Source organism: Mobula hypostoma, chromosome 19 (genome assembly GCF_963921235.1).
Source record: "Mobula hypostoma chromosome 19, sMobHyp1.1, whole genome shotgun sequence".
NCBI classification, from domain to species: Eukaryota; Metazoa; Chordata; class Chondrichthyes; order Myliobatiformes; family Myliobatidae; genus Mobula; species Mobula hypostoma.
This window is the reverse complement of record NC_086115.1, coordinates 2,150,470-2,176,572: the sequence shown is the minus strand read 5'-3', so window position 1 is coordinate 2,176,572 and position 26,103 is coordinate 2,150,470. Positions and strand designations below refer to the sequence as shown.

At 39.6% G+C, this 26,103-nt stretch overlaps 1 protein-coding gene across 1 annotated transcript in view; it reads left to right on the top strand.

Moving 5' to 3' along the window:
- smc3 (structural maintenance of chromosomes 3) overlaps positions 1-26,103 on the top strand; it is a 132,070-nt gene that overhangs the window by 8,262 nt on the left and 97,705 nt on the right. The window contains exons 2-11 of the mRNA XM_063071234.1: positions 277-352; positions 4,728-4,766; positions 7,623-7,690; positions 8,430-8,501; positions 9,734-9,813; positions 13,382-13,460; positions 17,756-17,873; positions 19,059-19,234; positions 19,655-19,735; positions 20,248-20,412. Coding sequence (XP_062927304.1) covers positions 277-352; positions 4,728-4,766; positions 7,623-7,690; positions 8,430-8,501; positions 9,734-9,813; positions 13,382-13,460; positions 17,756-17,873; positions 19,059-19,234; positions 19,655-19,735; positions 20,248-20,412 — 954 coding nt within the window. The remainder of the gene's footprint in view (positions 1-276; positions 353-4,727; positions 4,767-7,622; positions 7,691-8,429; positions 8,502-9,733; positions 9,814-13,381; positions 13,461-17,755; positions 17,874-19,058; positions 19,235-19,654; positions 19,736-20,247; positions 20,413-26,103) is intronic.

Below are 26,103 nucleotides of genomic sequence, written 5' to 3'. Positions count from 1 at the left end.
TTTCTGATCATTCATGTCTAATTGTTGACACTTTTTTTTAAAATAGCCAAGTCCAAGTCATATACAAAAGTTCATGAGCACTTATTTTGATTTAAGTAATTTTTTTAAATGAGTTCTGTTGTAGAGCAAGAATTATGATGGATTTTGTTTGGTTTTGAAGTTGTTTTTGCCCTGTGCATTGAATCTCACTATATATGAAATTTAAGTCTGAAATCTAAATATGAAATTTAATTTTACAATACTGCAAGATAGATCTAATTACACATTTTCTTTCAGGTAATTATCCAGGGTTTTCGCAGCTACAGGGATCAAACGATTGTTGATCCCTTTAGCTCCAAGCACAATGTCATAGGTGAGTTTCTGAGCTAAATCAAAAAAGTAGGTGTCCAGTTATTTTGTTTTAAATTCCCTAATAACTTTAAATAATTGTATTGCATGGATATAAACCATGCTTTTAGTTGTAAATTGCTGTTTGAACACATCTGGTTCTCACTGAATTGCATGCAATGTGGTTTATTGAAGTGTGAAAATCAAATTAACCTAAATCACCAAGTTGAAATTGAAATACTGACTAGGTTCTGATTTTAAGCTTTCCTTAAAATATTTAGATAGAAAATATCCTGACTGTTTCAAGTCTTGATTCTCTCATTGCCAGCAGCATGTCTGATCTTATTGGAAACATCACCACTGGCTTCCCCCTCACAGCAGCATTTTCAAACATATTGTAAATTGATTCTTGGAGTATAGAGAGTGGCCATTGTTTAAGGTCTTATTTGTTTATCTGGTCATTCATGTGACACAATGGATCCAGTACTGTAGTGAAATTCTCATGATCTGCTATTGTTTTATTTATTGCCTGATTAAATATATCTGGTTTACTGGTTTCTAGTTGCACTCTAACTTTAAATTTGTTAAGGTTCACTGGAAAATTTATGATATCATCGTGTAACTTCAAAAATGAAATAAATGTGTATTAAGGTATCAATAGGAGTAGTTTTTAGTAATCTGGAAAATCTGCCAGACTGGCATGACCAAAGTCCCAAGAATGCCAAGTAATTGAGTTTCAAAGTATTTTTAGGAGGACAGAGGATAACGTTCAAGTTTATTGTTAGAGCCATACATGCATAAATGCCATGAAAATTAGCTTTTTTTGCAACAGCATTATACATTATAAGCAAGGCAAGTACAGGTTTCCCCGGCCATCCGAAGGTAGAGAGTTCCTGTGAAACAGTTCGTAAGCCGGAATGTCGTAAAGCGAAGAAGCAATTACCATTTATTTATATGGGAAAAATTTGTGAGCGTCCACAGACCCAAGAATAACCTACCAAATCATGCCAAATAACACAAAAGACCTAAAATAACACTAACATGTAGTAAAAGCAGGAATGATATGATAAATACACAGCCTATATAAAGTAGAAATACTTTTCCACAATCATTGCCTGAACTGTTCTCCGTAGTGAAAATCTCACGCAAGTGCTGTCTGCAGAAACATGGCGCAGACGCTCTCCAGTAACCTTTAAACTATGAAGCTGCCAAATCATACCAAATGACACGTAAAAATACACAGCCGATATAAAGTGGAAATAATGTATGTGCAGTGTAGTATCACTTACCGTAATTGGGGCAGCGCCAGGCACACTGATGGTGTATTAGACTGAGTCATCAAAGTTTGGGTGGTGCAGCGGCCCCCACCCTCCGGGTAGCGACCCGATACTGATCCGCGAAGCACGCAGGGGTGCAGCGGTAGCCGGGAGGCACCCAGCACGTCTTTAAGAAAAAACCCGAAATAAACATGCTGATTAATTAGGTACCGCCTGGCACGTAATTAATTAGCATGTTTGTTTCAGCTTTTTTCTTAAAGATGTGCTGTGTGCCTCCCGGCTACCGCTGCATTCTCCGTGAATTGGTATCTGTCCACGACCTGGGGGTTGGGGTGGTGGGACACTGGATGTCATCTCATTGTCGTCTGTTTCCATTAGGGCAGGCAGCTCATCTTCTCCTATATCTGCTTGCCTCGATGTCGAAGGTTCGTCGTCTGATGTGGAAGGCTTGAAAAACGATAGTACAGTATGCTTGACTGCTGAGCCTTGCGCATTTTTCTATCATACAGTCCTTTGTAAGGACTCAAACCATCTTGCAAATATGCCGTAAACTGACATACCGTTTCAAAATTAAAGTCGTACTTTATCATTACTCATTTGGTTTCGATTGTTATCCTTTCCTCTTGCAATTATATCAGCTCTTCATCTATCAGTTCTTGGTCATGGGATGCCAAAACCACTTCAACATCATCTTCGTCAACTTCCACAAGCCAAACTCACTTTGTCCTTACTTCGTTCACCACGATGGAAACGCTTAATTATGTCTAGTTTTACGCTAAGTGTAACACCCTTACGAGCTCTTTTAGGCTTTTCCGATACCTTAGAACTCATCTTGCAAGCGGCTGCTCACAGGCACATGTTTAAGTAATGCCGGCTAGAATGCAGTTCCGAATCTGGGGAAGAGCGGCTGCTTGGGGCGCGCGCTGATTTTTTCGTAACAGTGAAAACACCTTACCGTAATTGGGGCAGCGCCAAGCACACTGATGGTGTATTAGACTGAGTCGTCAGAGTTTGGGTGGTGCAGTGGCCCCCACCCTCCGGGTAGCGACCCGATACTGATCCTTCTGTTAGCGAAAACAGGGAACTAATGTAGGTCTTTCGTAACAGTGAGGTTTCATAAAGCGAACGTTCGAAAAGCAGGGGACACCTGTATATTAATGCAAATTTAATTTAAAATAAATTATACATAAGTTACAGGAGGAAATGTGAAATAGTCATAGTCATACTTTATTGATCCTGGGGGAAATTGGTTTTTGTTACAGTTGCACCATAAATAATAGTAATAGAACCATAAATAGTAATATATAAATTATGCCAGTAAGTTATGAAATAAGTCCAGGACCAGCCTATTGGTTCAGGGTGTCTGACCCTCCAAGGGAGGAGTTGTAAAGTTTGATGGCCACAGGCAGGAATGACTTCCTATGACGCTCTGTGTTGCATCTCGGTGGAATGAGTCTTGGCTGAATGTACTCCTGTGCCCAACCAGTACATTATGTAGTGGATGGGAGACATTGACCAAGATGACATGCAACTTAGACAGCATCTTCTTTTCAGACACCACCGTCAGAGAGTCCAGTTCCATCCCCACAACATCACTGGCCTTACGAATGAGTTTGTTGATTCTGTTGGTGTCTGCTACCTTCAGCCTGCTGCCCCAGCACACAACAGCAAACATGATAGCACTGGCCACCACAGACTCGTAGAACATCCTCAGCATCGTCCGGCAGATGTTAAAGGACCTCAGTCTCCTCAGGAAATAGAGACGGCTCTGACCCTTCTTGTAGACAGCCTCAGTGTTCTTTGACCAGTCCAATCCAGTTTATTGTCAAATAGAAATAAAGTCCATGTTATTATTAGGGTACGTAGGTTTATTTAAAAACCCAGTGGTGATAAGGAAATAGCTGTGGTTGAACCTTGAGGAGTGGGTTTTCAAACTCTTACTTCTTGCTTGATGGTAGCATCAAGAAGAGAGCATGGCCCAGGTAGTGAGGGATCCCTGATGGTGGATGTCGCCTTCTTGAGATATTTCCTGTTGTGAATGTCTTTCATGCTTAGGAGAGCTATACGTGTGATGGGAATGGCCAGGTTCACTGCTCTGTATAGCCTCCTGTTTTCCTCCAATGCTGGCAACTGGTTAGCTGTTTCATTTTGTATTTTATGGGATTTTGCTGATGCCAGATGGCTACCAAGTTTTACTTTCTTAAAAGACACGCAGTGGAGAAAGGGAAGCCTCTGAGATGGCTTTTTAGAACAGCTTGTGCTTGAGCTTACTCAGGTAAAGGCGATCTTAGATTGGGTGTTGCATAATAACCCAGATCATATTAGGGAGTTTAATATAAAGGAGCCCTTAGGAGGCAGTGATCATAATACTGCAATTTGAGAAGAAGAAGCATAACTCACATGTATCAATGGAATAAAGGAATTATAGAGGCATGAGAGAGGAGCTTGCCCAGATGGATTGGAGGGGTATGCTGGCGGTGTTGATGGCAGAGCAGAGATGGCTGAAGTTTCTGAGAATATTTCACAAGGTGCAGGATAGATATGTCCCACAGAGGAAGAAGTTCTCTTATGGCAGGGGCAGGCAATCGTCTCTGACAAAGGAAGTTAAGGACTGCATAAACGCCAAAGAAAGGGCACATGAGGAAGCAAAAGTGAATAGTAAATTGGATGAATGGAAAACTTCTAAAATCCAACAAAAGGCAATTAAAAAGCTATAAGAAGGGAAAAAATGAAATATGAGGGCAGAGTAGCCAATAATATACAGCAGGATACTAAAAGTCTTTTCAGTTATAAAGTGTAAAATGGAGGTGAGAGTTGATATTGGACCACTGGAAAATTATGCTAGTGAGGTAGTAATGAGGGACAAAGAAATGGCAGATGAACTTAATGGGTACTTTGCATCTGTCTGCAATGTCGGCAGATAAAGTCTGCATAATTTCATCTGAATTGGAAAAAATAGTGGGCATTTTTCCTTCAAACCATTTAATTAGACATACCCTATTTCTGTAATGTTTTTTCACTGTAATGTTTTTCTTGGTTTGTTGCTATTAAAGCTGAAACCTTGTGCAGTGCTATTAAATAATGGAAATATAAGATATTAACATTTATAATTTTCCTGTTTAGTTGGTCGAAATGGATCTGGAAAAAGTAACTTCTTCTATGGTAAGATCGGATCCTTTATTTAGGATTGCTGTTACTTAGAAATTGAAATTTTAGGATGTACTTCATGTAAACTGTAACCTTATGAGCTAATATGATAACCCTCATGGACTTTAGGAATAACCATATAACAATTACAACACGGAAACAGGCCATCTCAGCCCTTCTAGTCTGTTCCGAACTCTTACTCTCACCAGTCCCACCGACCTGCACTCAGCCCATAACCCTCCATTCCTTTCCGGTCCACATAGCTATCTGATTTAACTTTAAATTACAACATCGAACCTGCCTCAACCATTTCTGCTGGAAGCTTGTTCCACATAGCTACCACTCTCTGAGTAAAGAAGTTCCCCCTCATATTACCCCTAAACTTTTGCCCATTAACTCTCAACTCATGTCCTCTTGTTTGAATCTCTCCCACTCTCAATGGAAAAAGCCTATCCACGTCAGCTCAAATTTTAAATACCTCTATCAAGTTCCCCCTCAACCTTCTACGCTCCAAAGAATAAAGACCTTGTTCAACCTTTCTCTGTAACTTAGGTGATGAAACCCAGGTAACATTCGAATAAATCTTCTCTGTACTCTCTCTATTTTGTTGACATCTTTCCTATAATTCGGTGACAAAACTGTACACAATATTCCAAATGTGGCCTTACCAATGCGTTGTACAATTTCAACATTACATCCCAACTCCTATGCTCAGTGCTCTGATTTATAAAGGCCAGCATACCAAAAGCTTTCTTCACCACCCGATCCACATGAGATTCCACCTTCAGGGAACTATACACCATTATTCCTAGATCCCTCTGTTCTACTGCATTCTTCAATGCCCTACCATTTACCATGTATGTCCTATTTTGATTAGTCCTACCAAAATGTAGCCCCTCACATCTATCAGCATTAAATTCCATCTGCCATCTTTCAGCCCACTCTTCTAACTGGCCTAATTCTCTCTGCAAGCTTTGAAAACCTCCTTCATTATCCACAACTCCACCTATCTTAGTATTATCTGCATACCTACTAATCAAATATACCACCCCATCATCCAGATCATTAATGTATATGACAAACAACATTGGACCCAGTACAGATTCCTGAGGCACACTCCTAGTCACTGGCTTCCAATCTGACAAACAGTTATCCACCACTATCTCTGGTGTCTCCCATCCAGCCACTGCTGAATCCATTTTACTGCTTCAATATTAATACCTAACGATTGAACCTTCCTAACTAACCTTCCGTGTGGAACCTTGTCAAAGGCCTTACTGAAGTCCATATAGATAACATCCACCACTTTACTCTCGTCAACTTTCCTAGTAACCTCTTCAAAAAAATTCAGTAAGATTTGTCAAACATGACCTTCCATGCACAAATCCACGTTGACTGTTCCTAATCAGACCCTGTCTATCCAGATAATTATATAAACCATCTCTAAGAATACTTTCCATCAATTTACCCACCACTGATGTCAAACTCACAGGCCAATAATTGCTAGGTTTACTCTTAGAACCCTTTTTAAACAATGGAACAACATGAGCAATACGTCAATCCTCTGGCACCATCCCCGTTTCTAATGACATTTGAAATATTTCTGTCAGAGCCCCTGCTATTTCCACAGTAACTTCCCTCAAGATCCTTGGGAATATCCTATCAGGACCCGGAGACTTACCCACTTTTATATTCCTGAAAAGTGCCAGTACTTTCTTTAATCATCATAGTTTCCATAACTTCGCTACCTGTTTCCCTTATCTTGCACAATTCAATATCCTTCTCCTTAGTGAATACCGAAGAAAAGAAATTGTTCAGAATCTCCCCCATCTCTGTTGGCTCCACACATAGCTGTCCACTCTGATTCTCTAAGAGACCAATTTTATCCCTCACTATCCTTTTGCTATTAATATAACTGTAGAAACCCTTGAGATTTATTTTCACTTTACTTGCCAAAGCAACCTCATATCTTCTTTTAGCTTTTCTAATTTCTTTCTTCAGATTCTTTTCACATTCTTTATATTCCTCGAGCACCTCATTTACTCCATGCTGCTATATTTATTGTAGATATCTCTCTTTTTCTGAACCATGTTTCCAATATCCCTTGAAAACCATGGCTCTCTCAAACTCTTAACCTTTCCTTTCAACCTAACAGGAACATAAATATTCTGTACCCTCAAAATTTCACCTTTAAATGACCTCCATTTCTCTTTTACAACCTTCCCATAAAACAAATTGTCCCAAACCACTCCTCCTCAATCCTTTCGCATCTCCTCAAAGTTAACCTTTCTCCAATCAAAAATCTCAACCCTGGGACAGTGAACTTGTGGTCTTCTATTTTTTCTAGCACACTTTTTCCAGGGAGTTGCAGTACGGTGTGATGGAACTAGTTCATTGACTGAGCAGGGGAAACTGCACTTCACAATTGTAAGGACATATGCAATGCAATGCAATGCTTAGCTTATCTGACGAGGGAAGAAGAATGAGAAATTACTTGATTGAAGCATTTAAAATTCCGAACAGTCTTGACAGGATGAAGGAGAAGTTTCTAATGTGGGAGAATCAAATTAGTATTCAGCATTTATAATTAAAAAAATGCCTGTTTAAAACAAGAGGTAAAATGCTTTCTTTTAAGGTTCTAAGTCTTTGGAGCTGCCTTTTTTGAAGGGTGATGGAAACTTGAGTTTTTGAGCCCTTATTTAAGACACGGCTGTATTTGTGATGAGCAAAAGGGTGAAATGTTAATGTAGGTAGCTGGGAGTGAAGACTTCAGGCTACAGTCAGATCAGGAGTTTAAATTTATCTATTTGATGTAACTTATATTCTATCCTTTTCAATTTTTCCCACTCTCTCTTCCCTCCATACTTGTAGCTATCCAGTTTGTACTTAGTGATGAGTTCAGCCACCTTCGTCCAGAGCAGAGGCTTGCTCTGCTGCATGTAAGTGTTTACTTCTGAACTGCAATATGTTGTGCACCTTCATTTTGAGGGGATTGTTCAATTATCTGTGTGATTCATTTTTAAATATGTGAATTGTTGTGAAGCCCTTCTAATTACTGAGGCAAACTCATCGTTCTCTTAGTTTCTGCTTGGCAGACTTGAGGAATAGTGTGACAGAGAGTCCTGTAATTCTGGGCCTAGTAATAGCTTTGGTTAAAGAAATGGAGCTGACTTTTTGGGTCAATTTTCTTTTCTCAATGCATTGTAAAATCTAAATGTTTATCTGAAGAGTTATGTAGTTTTAAAAAAAATAATTCCCTTTTATACTTAATTAGGGAAACTATTCAACCTATTTTTCCTGAATAAACCCTGAAAATGCTGAAAAATTCAGCAGGAGATATACAAGACTGCAGATGCTTGAATCTGGAGTTAAACATGAACTGCTGGAAGAACTTAGCAGACAGAGCACAAGATCACATCAAGAGTCTCTGATCTGACACATTAACTGTCTCTGTTTCCCTGGATGCTGCTTGACCTGAGTTTTGTAGCATTTTCTGTTAGTTTGATTTCTAGCATGTTGATTGTTTTATATTTTCAAACTATTTTTCAGTTTTTGAAATAAATATGTGGATATTTTAACTCCTATATGTTTGGCTTTGTAACAGTGTGTGTTTTCCACAATTTATCCTCGAGTTATTCAATTTCCACATATTAACATAAGTTTTAACTGTCCTTTTAGGAAGGAACTGGACCTCGTGTTATTTCTGCATTTGTTGAAATAATATTTGACAATTCAGACAACAGGTTACCTGTAAGTAAATTATTCATTGAGTGTAGTGTCTGCTTTCTGATGAGGGGGAACTTTTTAAATCTACCTTTTAATCAAGAGGGAAACACAGTCTGAAAGCCAGGCTTCACTAATTGAAGTCATTGTCAAAGTACTGTTACCAAATGTTCAAACATGAATATTCTTTTATGTTCCCGTGGCAGTAAGATGTGTAAGCCTAAATATCCTTAGGGTTGTGACCTGCTGAGTTCGGTGGAGAAGTTTAATCCTCTCACTTGAGTAAATGAACAACAGATTATTTTGTACTTTGATAAGATGAAACATGTTATGCTGCACTATTTTTGTCTGTGAATGTGATGAACCAAAATGTGATGTTCTGAAAATCCTGTTTAAGGTAGACCATGCTTTTCATGTGTGACTGTAATGGTAGTCTGCTTTAGGATGGGATGAGGACAAGCAGGTTTTCCCAGAGAGTGGTGAATCTATGGAATACTCTACCCAGGGAAGCAGTAGAGGCCACATCATTAAATATTTTTAAGACAGTTAGATAGATTTTTGCAATTGGAGTTACGAGGAAAAGGCAGGTAGGTGAAGTTGAATCCTTGGCTAGATCAGCCATGACTTGGAAGCAAATAGACCAGTGGTCTCCAACCTCCGGGCCGTGGACTGATACATTGCAAAGAATGCAGCGGTGCAGCGGTAGTCGGAACGCACCCAACACATCTTTAAGAAAAAAAGCTGAAATAAACAAGCTAATTAATTAGGTGCCTCTGATCTGGGCCGACATTTACATGCTGGGCGGCACCTAATTAATTAACTTGTTTATTTCAGCTTTTTTCTTAAAAATGTGCTGGGTGCATTTTGACTACCGCTGCACCCCTGCATGCTTTGCGGCAATGTATTGGTCCGTGGCCCGGAGGTTGGGGACCACTGAAATAGACCCATCCAGCCTGATTAGCCATTTCGGCAGAGCAGGCTTGACAGACCAATTTCGTATGTCCTTTTAATATTAGCAAGGAATGAATTAGGAATTGAGTGTAGTTCTTATTTTATCATTGCTTTGCAAGAGTTGTGCACATGTGTATCTTCATTGAAATAGAGCAAGTTTACTAAGCCAAGATAAGTGGTTTTGTAGCTGAACTTTTAAGAAATTGTCTTGATTGAGGTATTATTTTATTGACTTGCTTAGGATATGCAGAAATGAGTTGTTATAGCACAATTTATAATTATTGAAGTGTTGGCTATTTCATTTATAGATTGACAAAGAAGAGGTTTCTCTTCGTCGTGTCATTGGAGCAAAGAAGGATCAGTACTTTCTGGACAAGAAAATGGTGACGTAAGTTTCTAAATTTTTTTACATTTCAGCTTTTAGAGAAAGCTACTAAGGAAATAGCATAATACTTTTATGTTGTTATTTCAACATCCAGAAGGTAACCATAATTTTCTAAGTATGTTGTCAGATACTGGTAAATAGAGTATGTTAATATTGCTACACTATTATGCCAGTGGATTGGACTAATAATTCAAAGAAAGAGAATTTGGATTTTGATTTGATTAATATTATTTCAGTTCAAAGTACGTCAGTAAAATTACTTATGGTTCAAGTGACCATGAAGGTATTAGATTGATGGGAAAGTCCCAACTGACGTATGTCTTGGGGAAGCAAATTTGGCACTCTTACTTGTTCGGTCCCACTCCAATGTAGTTGTTTCTTAACTGTTCTGTGAAATTGCCCAGAGCAAAGTGGCACGTGATTAAAAACTTTGTTGGCATGTGGCATGCAGTGCCACTGCTCTATTCTTTAACCCCACCTGTAATAAAAAAAATTACATATATTGATTATCTTTGGTGTAAAATGAAGCAATAAACAATTTTTACAACCTAAAGACAGTGAGTGTTTTCACAGGGAACATCCTGTGCCACCTTGGCTTCGGCTGAACAGTTGCAAGAAAAGAGTTCGAAGTATATTTATTAAAGAACATGTATGTCACTATATACAACCCTGAGATTCATTTTCTTCTGGGCATAGTTAATAAATCCGTGATAGAACAATAACCACAATAGAATCAATGCAATACTGCACCAACTTGCGTATTCAACCAGTGTGGAAAAAAAAACAACAGATTTTTTCTTTTCTATTATGTATGGCATTGTATTGCCACTGCAAAATTACCAAATTTCACAACATATACCAGTGATATTAAACCTGATTCTGATTCATTTACAGTCAATCAAAAGAACATGGCAGTGTACCCTGTCTGATTTCCTCTGTTAATAACTATTAGAAAGTAATACATAGTTTTATAGTACTGTAGTAGTATTGGTAGTGTTCTAATTTGTTCTGTGTTTAATTTTAATACATAATTTGTTACTAGTTAAAATTTTAGTTTTTTTAATACCTTTAACTATTTCCATAAAACTAGCTAACTGGGGCAGCCACTTAGTTGGGCTAACATGTACTGGTTCCAATGTGTCTTAATCAACCAGAATCCACTGAATTATTGAGTGAGGATATATTATTTTCTGGATCTTTTCATCTGGAATTGTTGATGAGACATCAGTTGCCTTGACCTCAACACTTCTCGCTCCTCCTCGAACTCTACCTCTGAACGCATTGCCCTCTACACTAGTCCCAACCTTACCATCAAACACGCAGACAAAGGGGGTGCTCTACTTTGCTGAGGCTAGGCAGCTACTCTCAGACACTTCCTCATACCTACCCCTTGAGGAGGACCACACCGTCAGAAAACTTTCTCTGACATCATCACTGGCTTCATCCACTTTGGAGAACCCCTATCTCTGCCACCAAACTTATAGTTCCCTTACACCACCCACACTGCTTGCTTCTACCTCTTACCCAAGATCCACAAACTGGACTGTCCGGGTAGGCCTGTTGTCTCTGCCTGCTCCTGCCCTACTGAACTCATATCCTCGTATCTTGATTCCATTCTATCCCCTTTGGTTGAGTGCTTTCCCACCTACATCCACGACACTTCTCATGCCCTCGATCTCCTCAGTAACTTTCAATTCCCTAGCCCTGACTGCCTCATCTTCACCATTGATGTTCAGTCCCTGTATGCTTCTGCCCCCCACCCCCCATCAAGTAGCCCTTAAAGATGTTGGCTTTTTTTCTTGATGAAAAAAACAACCAATCCCTGTCTTCCATCTGGCAGAACTGGTCATTTCCCAGAGCAATTTTTCCAAGGACTCCTCTTATTTTCTCCAAATTTGAGGGGTAGTCATGGGCATTTGCATGAGCCCCAGCTATGTCTGACTCTTCATTAGCAATGTAGAACAGTCTATGTTCGAAGCCTTCCCTAGTTGTACTCCCCAACTCTTCCTCCTCTACATTGACAACTGCTTCATCCACCCATGCTGAGCTTGTCAACTTTGCCTCTAACCTCCATCCTGCCCTTAAATTCTCTATCTCTGACTCCTCCCTCCCCTTTTTCAATCTCTTTGTCTCCAACTCTGAAGATAAACTGTCAACCAACATCTTTTATAAACCTACTGATTCCCATGGTTATTTCAACAATGCCCTTTCTTACCCTATCTCCTGTAAAATGCTATTCCTTTTCCCCCCGTTTCTTCACATTCACTGCATCTGTTCCCAGGATGCAGCTTTCTATTCCAGGATAGGCTTCCCTCCCTGTACTATTGTTGCTGCCCTCACCTGCATCTCCTCCATTTTCTGCTCAACCCATTTTCCAACCACCTTAATAGTGATAAGAGTCCCTCTTGTCCTTACCTACCACCCCATCAGCCTCCACATCCAACACATTTGCCTCTGCAGCTTTCGCCATCTCCAAATGGATTTGACCACTAAATGTATCCTTACCCCCCCCGCCCTCCCAATTCTGCTTTTCACAGGGATCACTCCCTTTGCAATTCCCTTGTCTATTCATTCCTCCCCATTAATTGCCCACCCAGCCATTATCCCTGCAAACGGCTTAAGTTCTACTCCTGCTTGTACACTTCCTTCCTCACCTCCATTCAGGGCCCCAAACAGTCCTTCCAGGTGAGGCAACACTTCACCTGTGAATTTTCTGGGGTCGGCTGTTGTGTCTGGTGATCCCAATGCTGCCTCCTACATTGGTGAGACCCATCGTAAATTGAGGCACTATTTGTAGAAAACTCCTGCACCATCTGCCATAAGCGGGACTTCACAGTGCCCAAGCATTTTAATTCCGATTCCCTTTCGTGTTCTGACATGTCGATCCATGGCCTCTTGTGCCAAGATCAGGCCACCCTCAGGGTGGAGGAGCTTCACCTTATATTCTGTCTGGATACCCTCCGACTAGATGGCTTGAATATTGATTTCTCCTTCCGGTAAACAAGTTCCCCTTTCCCCCCGCCCCCCACCCCCCATTCCCCACTCTGACCTTTTACTTCATCTCACCTGCTTATTACTTCCCCCTGGACCCCCCCCCTCCTCCTTTCCTTTCTCCTCTGGTTCAATCTCTTCTCCCTCAGATTCTTTCTTTTCCAGCCCTTGACCTTTCCACCCACCTGGCTTCACCCATCACCTTCCAGCTAACCTCTTTTCCCTTTCCTCATCTTTCTATTCTGGCATCTTCCCTTTCTCAGTCCTGAGGAAGGATCTCGGCCTGAAGTGTTGACTGTTCACTCTTTTTCATGAATGCTGCCTGACCTGAGTTCCTGCAGCATTTCCACCATCTGCAAACTATGTTGTGTTTACTATTAAATGTGTTATTTAGGCTAGTAACTGCACACAAGATGTGCCGCTTCAGCTGGCTCATACAGATGTGGCTGGAATCTTAAACTTAACATCATACTTTAAACGTCGACTGCGCCTCTTCCTATAGATGCTGCTTGGCCTGCTGCGTTCACCAGCAACTTTGATGTATGTTGATCATACTTTAACCCTGTTTTTGTTTAAATAGGAAAAACGATGTGATGAATCTTCTGGAGAGTGCTGGGTTTTCCAGAAGCAATCCTTACTATATTGTCAAACAAGGAAAGGTAATAGAATTTAGAAATGCAAATTGTTTTTCCTGACTTAAAATGTTTCTAATGACTTTCCAATAATACATTTAAGATTTATTGTTCAATCTAACAATTTAACTTTATCTTTTGGTAAATTTGAAGAGTTGAAAGATACTTATTAGTAACACATTAAACTATCAGCAATGGGACTAAAATTTAAGGTCCACAATCCCTTATCCGAAATTCTGAAATCCAAAAACCGAAGTTTTTTTCATGGAGTGTGGAGCGTGTTGTAACAAGGCTTGTTTGGCGCGCCAACAGCTGACGTCACTTGGGTGTGACGTGGCAGCACTAGCAGAGGCCGCCAGACGTCAGTTGTGGCTCAGCACTCGTACTGGTTACACGTGTATTTGCTGTTCGCTGATATTTTGTGTTCACTGTTGACTTTGTGTTTAATTTCACTGTGAAAATGTCAGAAAAAGCTGCAGATACCCCTATGGGTAACAATGAGAAAAAGAGAAGCATCTATCATTATTAATAACACAGAAAGTGGAGTTATTGCAGAAGCTTGATCGTAGTGTGTCTGTGCGGCGTCTTACTGAAGAATATGGTGTTCGAACTACCACTATATATGATTTAAAGAAACAAAGACAAGTTACTGAAGTTTTATAGTGACAGTGATGAACATAAACTAATGAAAAATTATGGCAGTTACTCAGTTCAAGTGAGATTGCTTAGACATAAACCTATGTTAATGAGACAGATGACACTTGAAGAAGTCTTTAAATAAAAACGCCTTCTGTCATAGTGCTGCTTCATAACCTGAGAATCCTGTTCCTGGCCCATTAGGTACCTGTAGAGTTGCCAGACGTAATGCAACTTAACTAGAGGTACCTGTAGATATTTAGCTTAGTTTGAACCTGTATATGTCCTAGAGTAGTTACGTTCTACATTTATTCCAATAAGTCATTTACCATGTGTTTGATTCGGTTTGTTTGAAGCTGTATATTTTTATGTTTTATTGAATGTTTTTGTTGGAAATAAAATGTACCAGTGTATATAATTACCCCACTATTTCATTTATCAGTATATTACTCTACAAATAAACTGTAATAGTATTTGTAAAAGAGCGTGGATAGGGAAAACCCTGAAGTTCTCTCTCCAGCACTCGTTGTTTGAGCATGTACAGACTTTTTTTTCTTGTCATTATTCCCTAAACAATATAGTATAACAACTATTTGCATAGCATTTGCATTGTATTAGGTATTATAAGTAATCTAGAGATGATTTAAAGTATATGGGAGGATGTGCATAGGTCCTGAGCTCCCCCGGGTCCTAAAGTTCACCCACACTGAGACAGGTTAATTATCAATATAATTATCAATTTTCTGAAATCCAAAATATTCTGAATTCCGAAATGCAACTGGCCCCAAGGATTTCGGATAAGGGATTGTGGACCTGTAGTTAGTATGTGAAGGCTTAACATTTTTTTTAAGAAAGTTGAACTAGGCCTTAATTTTGTAACTATTTCTTTCTGGATTTCATTTTTACCTTAGACACAGACAACTAGACAATAAGCACTGCATTTGTACCATTTAAAAATATTTTGTATTTGGAATTACGTGGGCATTAAGTGAAGTCACATCATAGTAGATATTTTAAGTCTCGCCACCAAATTAAATTGGACCAAATATAGAACTAAGTCAATTTGGTTTAGTGTGGTATGAGTTCTTGATCATCCTCAGTGAGGTTCATTTTCATTTGTTTGTAGTCTAAAGAGAGATGCAGTGAGTCATGAAAAGAAGTGTTATACATGTTTTGTTGGAGACATTAAAAAATAATGGATAGTGCCGTTTCCTTGGGTTCATTTAATCCTGCCAGGGTTAATATGGTGAATGCACTGTTCTCAAAGCATTAAGTTTATTACTCTTGAGACTTTGGCTGCTGTGATTTTCACTAGAACAAAAAAGGTGCAATTGTTTAGTGTGGTAGGTCCCCCTGTCATGTGCAAACTAAAATAGAGGTGACTAATAGAAAACTCAGTGTTATTGAACTGATTGTGAGCTATGCAAGCTAACATTAACATCACTGGTAGAAAAGGTGCAGAGATCCAGGCAATGTAAGTTTTAAATTATCATGGGTGCTGTATTGCAGACTTTGGCCTTCTTAGTCACTGTCCCTGTAGCAGTTGTTGATGCCCCAGAGGGCTTGTATTTCTATGATCCAAAAACCAAGCTGCAAAAGAATACTGTTTGGTGTCTACGCTTTGCTATTTCTGTTCAAATGAAACCTGTCAATTAAAACAGTTTTGCTGCTGGATTGTCTGTCTGATATTGCACTCCTAATGAAACAAATTTGAAGCCTGGAATATCAAATAGTATTCCGGAAGCAACAATAAAGTTGAGAGAGATTTGTTGATGGATTTGGTACTTACAGTGGTCTGGATCTGCAGGGTATGCAGGAAATGAACATCTTTTCTGGCTTATCTTCATGATTCATTCCACTTACCTACCTCGGACAGATAAACCATCTATAAGCATTGTTTAGTAAGTGTGAATGCAATTTGACTTTGGAGCTTTTGTCCACATGAAAATAATGTCAGAATGCAAAAAAAGACCAAACACACTGACAGTTGTGATTTTAAATTGGAGAGGACCATGATGTCTTAGCAATTCGTATCCGACATTTTAAAGAAAATCTAACCCTGGTGTGTGTGTGTGTACCCACATACACACACACACACACACACACCTGTTGAAATTTACCCTTCACTCTGCTGCTTGTAATATTTGCCTTACGATTTGTATTATGATTGCAGTATTTTAAACAGTAACTGTTGATGGTAAGTAAAAACGATTGTTTTATGTTAAAGTGTTAGTTCATTAAAGCAAAAATTGGGAGTGTCATTGAATGCCAGATCTCTCAGATGTCCCTTCTTTCATCAAGCTTATGTATTTAAATTTGCTGATTTTTGTATCTTAGAATTTTTTGTTTGGACAGAAGAAAGTTGAAGTGGAAGAGTGTGTATTAACTACACTAATTTAAAATTTCTAAGCAGAAAGCACTGATTTGGAGATGAAGAAAATTGATAGATCTAGTGCTTTAAAATGGTTCTTTCACTAAATCTAGATTATTGTTTAATAGCCCAATGACACTAACATTCCAACATTCCATCCTCCTATGATTTGCCACAGAATATCTACTAGAGGGTGCAACGTAAAATGTTTTGTCACAAATGCAAAACATTTGTGCTTGTTACTAAAAGGATAGTTTGAAAGTATCTTGAGGGAGAAGGGTAGGGCAGAAATCAATTTTATCTGCCTGTAATTTTAAGGCAACTTTTCGTATTTGCATTAGCTTCATATTGTAAATCAATTATTCTTTTTAGGTTGGTAAGGTAGAACATGCTGACATAGTCACTGTATGAATCATATTTGTTTTGTTTTGCTCACTATGAATTCAGCATGAATCACCAACTTTAGGTCTAGGAGCTGATTGACTTAATTACTGTGCGCATTGTTGCAGCATTTTCTGAACGGAATGTATATTTGCAAATCATATTTTCAAATCTAAAACATAAAATTATAAAAATAAATCCTTTAAATATTGCACTTTTATAGCTTTGGAGAGCCTATTTGACATGCACATGATTATATTTAAAAGGATATTAAATTGAAAGTACACATTACAAAATTTTTATTTGTGGGATTGGGTGTATTACATTACATCGTGTTTACTTTCAAGTCATCTGCCCATTTTACATCCTGTCCACCACCATCCCATTTGATTGTTTTTTCCTGTTACTGAGGGATTTATCTCCTTTAGTCAGTGGGCTTGTTTGTTCAATGTCTCATCTCCCCCAGGTGTTGCCATTTTCTGAGTGGGGGAAATCTGTACTGCTTTTTGTGCAGTTCAGGATTCAATGTTGTGTGGTCCTGAAGTCCTTGCGGCCCGAGTAATCAGTATATAGTATTTTTTGAAGTGATACTTTGAAAATGGCTTTGGAGCTTGTTGCAGTCTTTCAAAGGTTCAAAGGTTCAATTTAATGTCAGAGAAATGTATACAATATACATCTTGAAATGCTTTTGCTTCGCAACCATCCATGAAAACAGAGAAGTGCCCCAAAGAATGAACAACAGTTAAACATCAGAACCCCAAAGTCCCCCCCCCAGCTTCCCCCTCTCGCGCATAAGCGGCAGCGAGCAACAATCGCCCCTCTGTAAATATTTCAGTATATATTGAGAAGTATTTTCCATTGATATCGTAGACAAGTATTTTCTGGGCTATCTTCGCAATGCATTTTGTGAGCTTTTTGTATTTGTTTGGATTAGATTAATCAAATGGCAACAGCACCAGACTCTCAACGACTGAAACTTTTGAGGGAAGTTGCCGGTACAAGAGTGTACGATGAACGTAAAGAGGAGAGCATCAATCTTATGAAAGAAACTGGTGAGCAAACTTAGACTATGCTTTTACATATTATTTCAATCTTCGTCTTAAAAAATAAAAATGTAGGTTCTCAGTGGAGCTCTTCTGTTTTTGTTCATTGCCATTTGAATTATTTTGCTTTCTTTGAAGTTGGAGCATCAAAAGGCAGAAGAGGCTTTTTGGTTCATTATGTATCAATCAACTATGAATGAGATGCAGTTAGTTACGATTTATTCCCTCAATAGGATGGTAATTGAAAAGAGAAACTAGGGAGTCATCAGGGTGTCACATCTGCTTTGATCTTCTCACTATTAACGATGGTCTCAGAATGTTTAAAGATGCTGGCGACCTATGTCTTATGGCCTTGGTGCCTTCTGATTGACTGCTGATGTTTTATGCTTGCTAACTGTGACCTTAGAGAAGCAAACTGAAACTTGGATTAGTTTGATGCATGATCATTATGGGGAAAATCTATGAATTTTGCAATTGCCATTTTCCCAAAAAAAAAGCGCTTGGTTCAAAGATGCAAATATGTTAGGTGGTGCAATACTGTAGGTAAACTATGGACTTGGAAGTTTTGATCTATCTTTAGTACGTAGGCTTTAAAACTTGCTGCAGTGGTCTTGTGAAAAGTATTTTGGTGGCATCAGCTTGGTTTTTTTTTATTGGTGTTGGTTCAGAATATGGAACAGGTTTTTGATACTGGTACAATTGCCTTTTGGAAGTTTGCTGTCCAGTTTGGAGGTTAGACCATATGAAAACGCCTAATTCTGCTCCTATGTCTTACGGACAATGGAGCAGATTTAGGCCATTTGACCCATCACGTCTGTTCTACCATTTCATCATGGCTGATATATTTCTCTCTCAACTCCATTCTCCTGCTTTCTCCCTGTAATCTTTCACACACTGATTAATCAAGAAACTATCAACCTTCACCTTAAATACACCCAATGACTTGGCCTGCACAACTACCTGTGGCAATGAATTCCCCATACTCACCGCCTTCTGGCTAAAGAAATTCCTTCTCATCTCCGTTCCAAAGTAATGTCCCAGTATTACAGGGGTTCCCAACCTGGTGTCCACATACCCCTCGGTATGAGGTCCCTGCTCTATTCTGAGACTGTTCCCTTTAGTCATAGTCTCCCCGGATTAGGAAACTCTCTCAGAGAATGATTTTCTAATGATCAGTTTCTGTGTGCTTTGCAGAGGGTAAAAGAGAGAAGATTAATGAATTGTTGAAATACATTGAGGAGCGTCTGCATACACTAGAAGATGAAAAGGAAGAGTTGGCACAGTATCAAAAATGGGATAAAATGAGAAGAGCACTGGAATATACTATTTACAATCAGGAACTAAATGAGACTCGTGCCAAACTTGATGAGGTAAGAAGGAGCTGAGCATTTTGTGTAACTGCACTTTTTTTCTCTGGAAAGTTTCATTGCATCATTGTACTGTGTGTACTGAATAGTGTAATGTTGACTTGAAAACATAGATTGGGGGGAAAAGTATCTCAAATCTCATGCTATTGGTATCAAGCTAGCTTTTCCTGTATATTTTTCTGTGAATTTCAGCTTTCATGGCATTTATTCTTAATTAGTTCCATCTCAGTAGAGTATAGTAGGCTTTTAGTTTCTTTATAATTTTTAATGTACTAAATGAAAGGTTGTATATTTAGTTTGAAATTTATTATGACTATTAAATTTCTTGATAATACTAAGAATATATTTGGTTAAGTCAATAAAACTTTTAAAACTTATTTCTTCTATCTGGATGATTAGAACAGAACTTTTGTCTTTCTGTAGCTCTCTGCAAAACGAGAGACCAGTGGTGAGAAGTCAAGGCAGCTGCGTGATGCACAGCAAGAAGCTAGAGATAAAATGGAGGTAATATTTTTCTTGCAGGTCTGTGAATTTCAGTTGTTGGAGTATAATTGGCAAGTGTACTGGTGGATTACATAGATTTTAAAAAATTATTTCAGGATTTCTCAGTGAAAATTGTTAAGCTGTAACCAAATTTATGTTAACTAAAACATTCCCAACTTGACCTGAATTTCAGAAAGGTTTGAATGTTTGCCTTTTGACTTGCATATTTGCTTTCACTTAGATTGTGCTTAATGTTTAAGACATCTTGATATTCAGAGGTCCAGCTTTAAAAGCAACTTTAACTGCACGCATTTGATAAGATTTTAAAAGCTACTTCATTTACTTAAATGCAAAAAAAAGTTGAATTCTTAGTCCATTGACTTGTGTCCAACCAATTGAAAGTTATTTCGGATTTTCTTTCTCCCCTTCTTTGCTTATGCTATGGTGTGCCATCCAACTGATCTTGTGCTAAGTAGAATGCTATTTGTCTTGCCAATTGTATTTGAACTAAACATGGCTTTTCCAAAAACAAGGATATTGAGAGGGCAGCACGTGAACTGAGAGCAAAGATCTCATCAATGAAGGAAGAGAAAGAGCAACTAACTCATGAACGACAAGAACAGATTAAACAGAGGACTAAGCTCGAGCTGAGGGCAAAGGATTTGCAGGATGAAATGGCTGGGAACAGCGAGCAAAGGGTAAGAAAATAAGTACAATTAAGTTCACTACTGAATGAATTGGGTGGATTTTTGGAGGGGTCATGAGGAGAGGAAAGTGGATCACAGAATAGCCAGACTATTGCAGGGATAGGAGATTCCATGTGGTAATTTGAAATCTGAAATGGGGTCCTTAAAATCAGACTATCCAGCTGCAAAACCCTACTCCTCTTGTCATCTGTTCAACTATTACAACTCTATATTTTAAGGAATGGGATATGGCATTGCAATTTTTTTTCTTAATTGGATTCAGAGAGAGAAATACAGGAGTGCTTTCTTACATTGTACGTTCAGTGCACTTGAAAGATGAAAAGGAATTTAGTTTTAGTAAAATTTGAGTTAAAATATTGACCTGAGTCAACACGTAAATACTGTGAAGGTGTATTGCAAAGAAAAGCAAGAGTATCCTACCTTAAAAAGAGTGAAACTACCTTCAATAAACTAGGTAATGATAGAGATCTAGAAGATTATAAAAATAGCAGGAAGGAGTTTAAGAATGAAATTAGGAGAGCCAGAAGGGGCCATGAGAAGGCTTTGGCGAGCAGGATTAAAGGAAACCCCATGGCATTCTGCAAGTATGTGAAGAGCATGAGGATAAGACATGAAAGAATAGGACCAATCAAGTGTGACAGTGGAAAAGTACCAGAGGAGATAGCAGAGGTACTTAATGAATACTTTGCTTCAGTATTCACGACTGAAAAGGATCTTGGCGATTGTAGGGATGACTTACAGCAGATTGAAAAGCTTGAGCATATAAACATTAAGAAAGAGGATGTGCTGGAGCTTTTGGAAAGCATCAAGTTGGATTAAGTCTCTGGGACCGAACAAGATGTACCTCAGGCTACTGTGGGAGGCAGGGGAGGAGATTGTTGAGCCTCTGGCAATGATCTTTGCATCATCAATGGGGACGGAGGAGGTTCCAGAGGATTGGAGGGTTGCGGATGTTGTTCCCTTATTCAAGAAAGGGAGTAGAGATAGCCCAGGAAATTATAGACCAGTGAGTCTTACTTCAGTGGTTGGTAAGTTGATGGAGAAGATCCTGAGAGGCAGGATTTATGAACATTTGGAGAGGCATAATATGATTAGGAATTGTCAGCTTTGCTTTGTCACAGGTAGGTCGTACCTTACGAGCCTGATTGAATTTTTTTTGAGGATGTGACTAAACACGTTGATGAAGGTAGATGCAGTGTATATGGATTTCAGCAAGGCATTTGACAAGATACCCCATGCAAGGCTTATTGAGAAAGTGAGGAGGCGTGTGATCCAAGGGGACGTTGCTTTGTGGATCCAGAACTGGCTCGCCCTCAGAAGGCAAAGAGTGGTTGTGGATGAGTCATATTCTGCATGGAGATCGGTGACCAGTGGTGTGCCTCAGAGATCCCCTTCTCTTCGTGATTTTTATAAATGACCTGGATGAGGAAGTGGAGGGGTGGGTTAGTAAATTTGCTGATTTGCTGGTTGTAGGTGTTGTGGATAGCGTGGAAGGCTGTTAGAGGTTACAGCGGGACATCGATAGGATGCAAAACTGGGCTGAGAAGTGCAGATGGAGTTCATTTTGGTAGGTCAAATATGATGGCAGAATATAGTATTAATGAGAAGACTCTTGGCAGTGTGGAGGATCAGAGGGATCTTGGGGTCCGAGTCCATAGGACACTCAAAGTTGCTGCGCTGGTTGACTCTGTGGTTAAGAAAGCATATCGTGCATTGGCCTTCATCAATCGTGGAATTGAGTTTAAGAGCCCAGAGGTAATGTTACAGTTATATACAGTGGCATGCAAAAGTTTGGGCACCCCTGGTCAAAATTTCTGTTACTGTGAATAGTTAGTGAGTAGAAGTCATAAAGTTAAAGATGAAACATTCTTTTCAACATTTTAAGCAAAATTTGTGTATTATTTTTGTTTTGTACAATTTTTAGAGTGACGAAAAGGAAAGGAGCACCATGCAAAAGTTTGGGCACCCCAAGAGGTTTGAGCTCTTTTACCAAGTTTTCAGACCTTAATTAGCTTGTTAGGGCTATGGCTTGTTCACAGTCATCGTTAGGAAAGGCCAGGTGATGCAAATTTCAAAAATTTACAAATACCCTGACTCCTCAAACCTTGTCCCAAAAATCAGCAGCCATGGGCTCCTCTAAGCAGCTGCCTAGCACTCTGAAAATTAAAATAAATGATGCCCACAAAGCAGGAGAAGGCTATAAGAAGATAGCAAAGTGTTTTCAGGTAGCCGTTTCCTCAGTTCGTAATGTAATTAAGAAACGGCAGTTAACAGGAATGGCGGAGGTCAAGTTGAGGTCTGGAAGACCAAGAAAACTTTCCGAGAGAACTGCTCGTAGGATTGCGGGAAAGGCAAATCAAAACCTCTGTTTGACTGCAAAAGAGCTTCAGGAAGATTTATCAGACTCTGGAGTGGTGCTGCACTGTTCTACTATGCAGCGACACCTGCACAAATATGGAAGAGTCGATCAGAAGAAAACCTTTCCTGCGTCCTCCCCACAAAATTCAGCCTCAGAAGTTTGCAAAGGAACATCTAAACAAGCCTGATACATTTTGGAAACAAGTCCTGTGGACTGATGAAGTTAAAATAGAACTTTTTGGCCGCAATGAGCAAAGGTATGTTTGGAGAAAAAAGGGTGCAGAATTTCATGAAAAGAACCCCTCTCCAACTGTTAAGCACGGGGGTGGATCGATCATGCTTCGGGTGTTGCAGCCAGTGGCACGGGGAACATTTCATTGGTAGAGGGAAGAATGAATTCAATTAAATACCAGCAAATTCTGGAAGCAAACATCACACCATCTGTAAAGAAAAAGCTGTAGATGAAATGAGGGATGGCTTCTACCACAGGATAATGATCCTAAACACACCTCAGGGTGCCCAAACTTCTGCTTCGGGCCTTTTTCTATTTTTGTTATCTTGAAACTGTAAACGATGGAAATAAAAAAGTAATCTTGCTTAAAGTATTAAAGAGATGTGTCATCTTTAACTTTATGCCTTTTGGAAATCAGGTCATCTTTTACTCGCTTAGCTATTCACAGGAACAGAAATTTTGACCGGGATGTCTAAACTTTCGCATGCCACTGTAGGACCCTGGTCAGACCCCACTTGGAGTACTGTGCTCAGTTCTAGCCACCAGGATGGGCATGGAAACTATAGAAATGGTGCAGAGGATACTTAAAAGGATATTGCCTGGATTAGAGAACATGCATTATCCCAGGGCTAAAGTGGCTAAAACAAGAAGGTACAGTTTTAAGGTGCTTGGAAGTAGGTACAGAGGAGATGTCAGGGGTAAGTCTTTTACGTAGAGAGTGGTGAGTGCATGGAATAGGCTGCTAGCGATGGTGATGGAGGCAGAAACGATAGGGTCTTTTAAGAGACTCCTGGATAGGTACATGGAGCTTAGAAAAATAGAGGGCTATGGGTAACCCTAGTTGATTTCTAAAGCACATGTTCGGCACAACATTGTGGGCTGAAGGGCCTGTATTGTGCTGTAGGTTTTCTATATTTCTAAATAGTATTGCATTCAATTATTGTTTTCAGATAGGAACTGGATAAGTATTTGAAAATAACAAATATACTGGACTGTGGGGAGAGGGAAGTGTAGGATAAGTATAATTACGATATAGGATGGACTGGGTTGCTCTACAAAGCACATGTGCAGAGTTCAGCTGCCTGGCTGCTTTGTGAAGTAATTATTCTGTGAAGCTTTGTGAGAATTCTCTATTTATGTAATCTTTAACCAGTAGAATTGGTTTTAGACTATGTTCTTTGTTTCAAAAGCTAGGATATTGAGAGGGTGGCTTGAAGTGTGTGCTTGTGAATTTTTCTGATAATTTGCATTTATACAAGCACCTTTTTAAGGGTAACACAAGAGATTCTGCAGATGTTGGAAATCCAGAGCAGCACACAAAATGCTGGAGGAACACAGCAGCTCAGGAAGCATCAATGGAAATGAATACTGTTGACTTTTTGGAGCAATTCCCTATGTCAGGACTGGAAAGGAGGGGAGGGGAGGGGAAGGGGGAAGAAGTTGACAGGTGATAGGTCAAGCCCGGTGGGTGGAGGAGGAGCTGAAATAAGAAACTGGGAGGTGATAGGTGGAAAAGGCAACGGGCTGGAGAAGAACGAATATTATAGGTTAGGAGAGTGGACCACAGAAGAAAGGGAAGGAGGGCTGGCACCAGAAGGAAGTGATAGGCAGGTGAGAAGAGACAAGAGGCTAGAGTGGGGAATAGAAGAAGGAAGGGGATGAGAAAAAAATTACTGGAAGGAAAAATCAATGTTCAGGCCATCAGGTTGGAGGCCACCTGGACAGAATATGAGGTGTTGCTTCGCCATCCTGAGAGTGGCCACATTAGGACAGAAGAGGAGGTCAAGGGGGAACATTTCTGAACTAGAATGGAGATCGGAATTAATACGGTTGGCTATCGGGAAATTCCGCTTTTTGCGGGTGGAGTGGAGATCCTTCACAAAATAGTCCCCCAATTTACGTTGGGTCTCACCAGTGTAGAGGAGGCCGCAATGAGAGCTCTGGATACTGTAGTCAGCCCATCAGATTCACAAGTGAACCTGGAAGGACTGTTTGTGTTTCTGAATGAAGGCGAGGGAGGAGGTAAATGGGCAGGTGTAGCATTTATGTTACTTACATGAATATTTGCCTGGAGGAAATTAGTGGGGAGGGTCAAATGGGCAAAGGAACCGAGGAGTAAACGATCCCTGTGGAGAGTGGGGTGAGGTAAAGATGTGTTTGGTGGTAGGATTCCATTGAAGATGGTGGAGATTGTAGAAAATAATGTGTTGAAGCTGAGGCTCATAGGATGGTAGATGAGGACACGAGGAACTCTATAATTGTTAAAGCAGCGGGAAGATGGGGTGAGCGCGGCTGTCCAGAAAATGGAAGAGATGTGGGTGAGGGCAGCAACAATGGTGGAGGAAGAGAAGCTATCGGTAGACAGTTTGTCTCTAGAGATGGAGACAAAGATTGAGAAAGAGGAAAGTGTTGGAAATGGACCAAGTGAAATTAAGGGCAGCTTGCAAGTTGGAGACAAAGTTGATGAAATTCATGAGCTCAGCAAGGGAGTATTAAGCAGCACCAATGCAGTCGTCAGTGTTGCACAGAAAGAGTTAGGGAGAATTAGCCTGGAAGGCTTGGTACATAGACTGTTTCATATAGCTAATAAAAAGGCAGCTGTAGCTTGGGCGCATGTAGGTTCCCGTGGCTGCATCTTGAATTTGGAGAAAGTGGGAGGAGCAGGAGAAATCGTTGAGGGTGCGATCAGTTCCACAGAACGGAAGAGGGTAGTGGCGGAAGAGAACTGGTTAGGTCTGTTGTCAAGAAAGAAGTGGAGAGCTTTAAGGTCCTCTTGGTGAAAGCATGTTATTTCTAAAAGTCTAATGATGCATAAATAGGGACCATTCTTTAGTGTTATATCTTTCTACCCTTTTTTTGTAATCCATTGTACAAAATGGTTAGTATTAATCATTCACCTTGAAAGGTGTAAGTGATTTGGGTGAAAGATTTGTATGTAATATGTATATAGTGTACGGAAGATTTATTGTAATGTACATCAACAGCTGTTGATTGTTCTAATGAAGTAAATTTGCCTTAAATATTGTTTGGAATTGGACTATGTTATTCATTTAATGCACGTATCAATCAAGTAACTCAATCAAAAAATACTG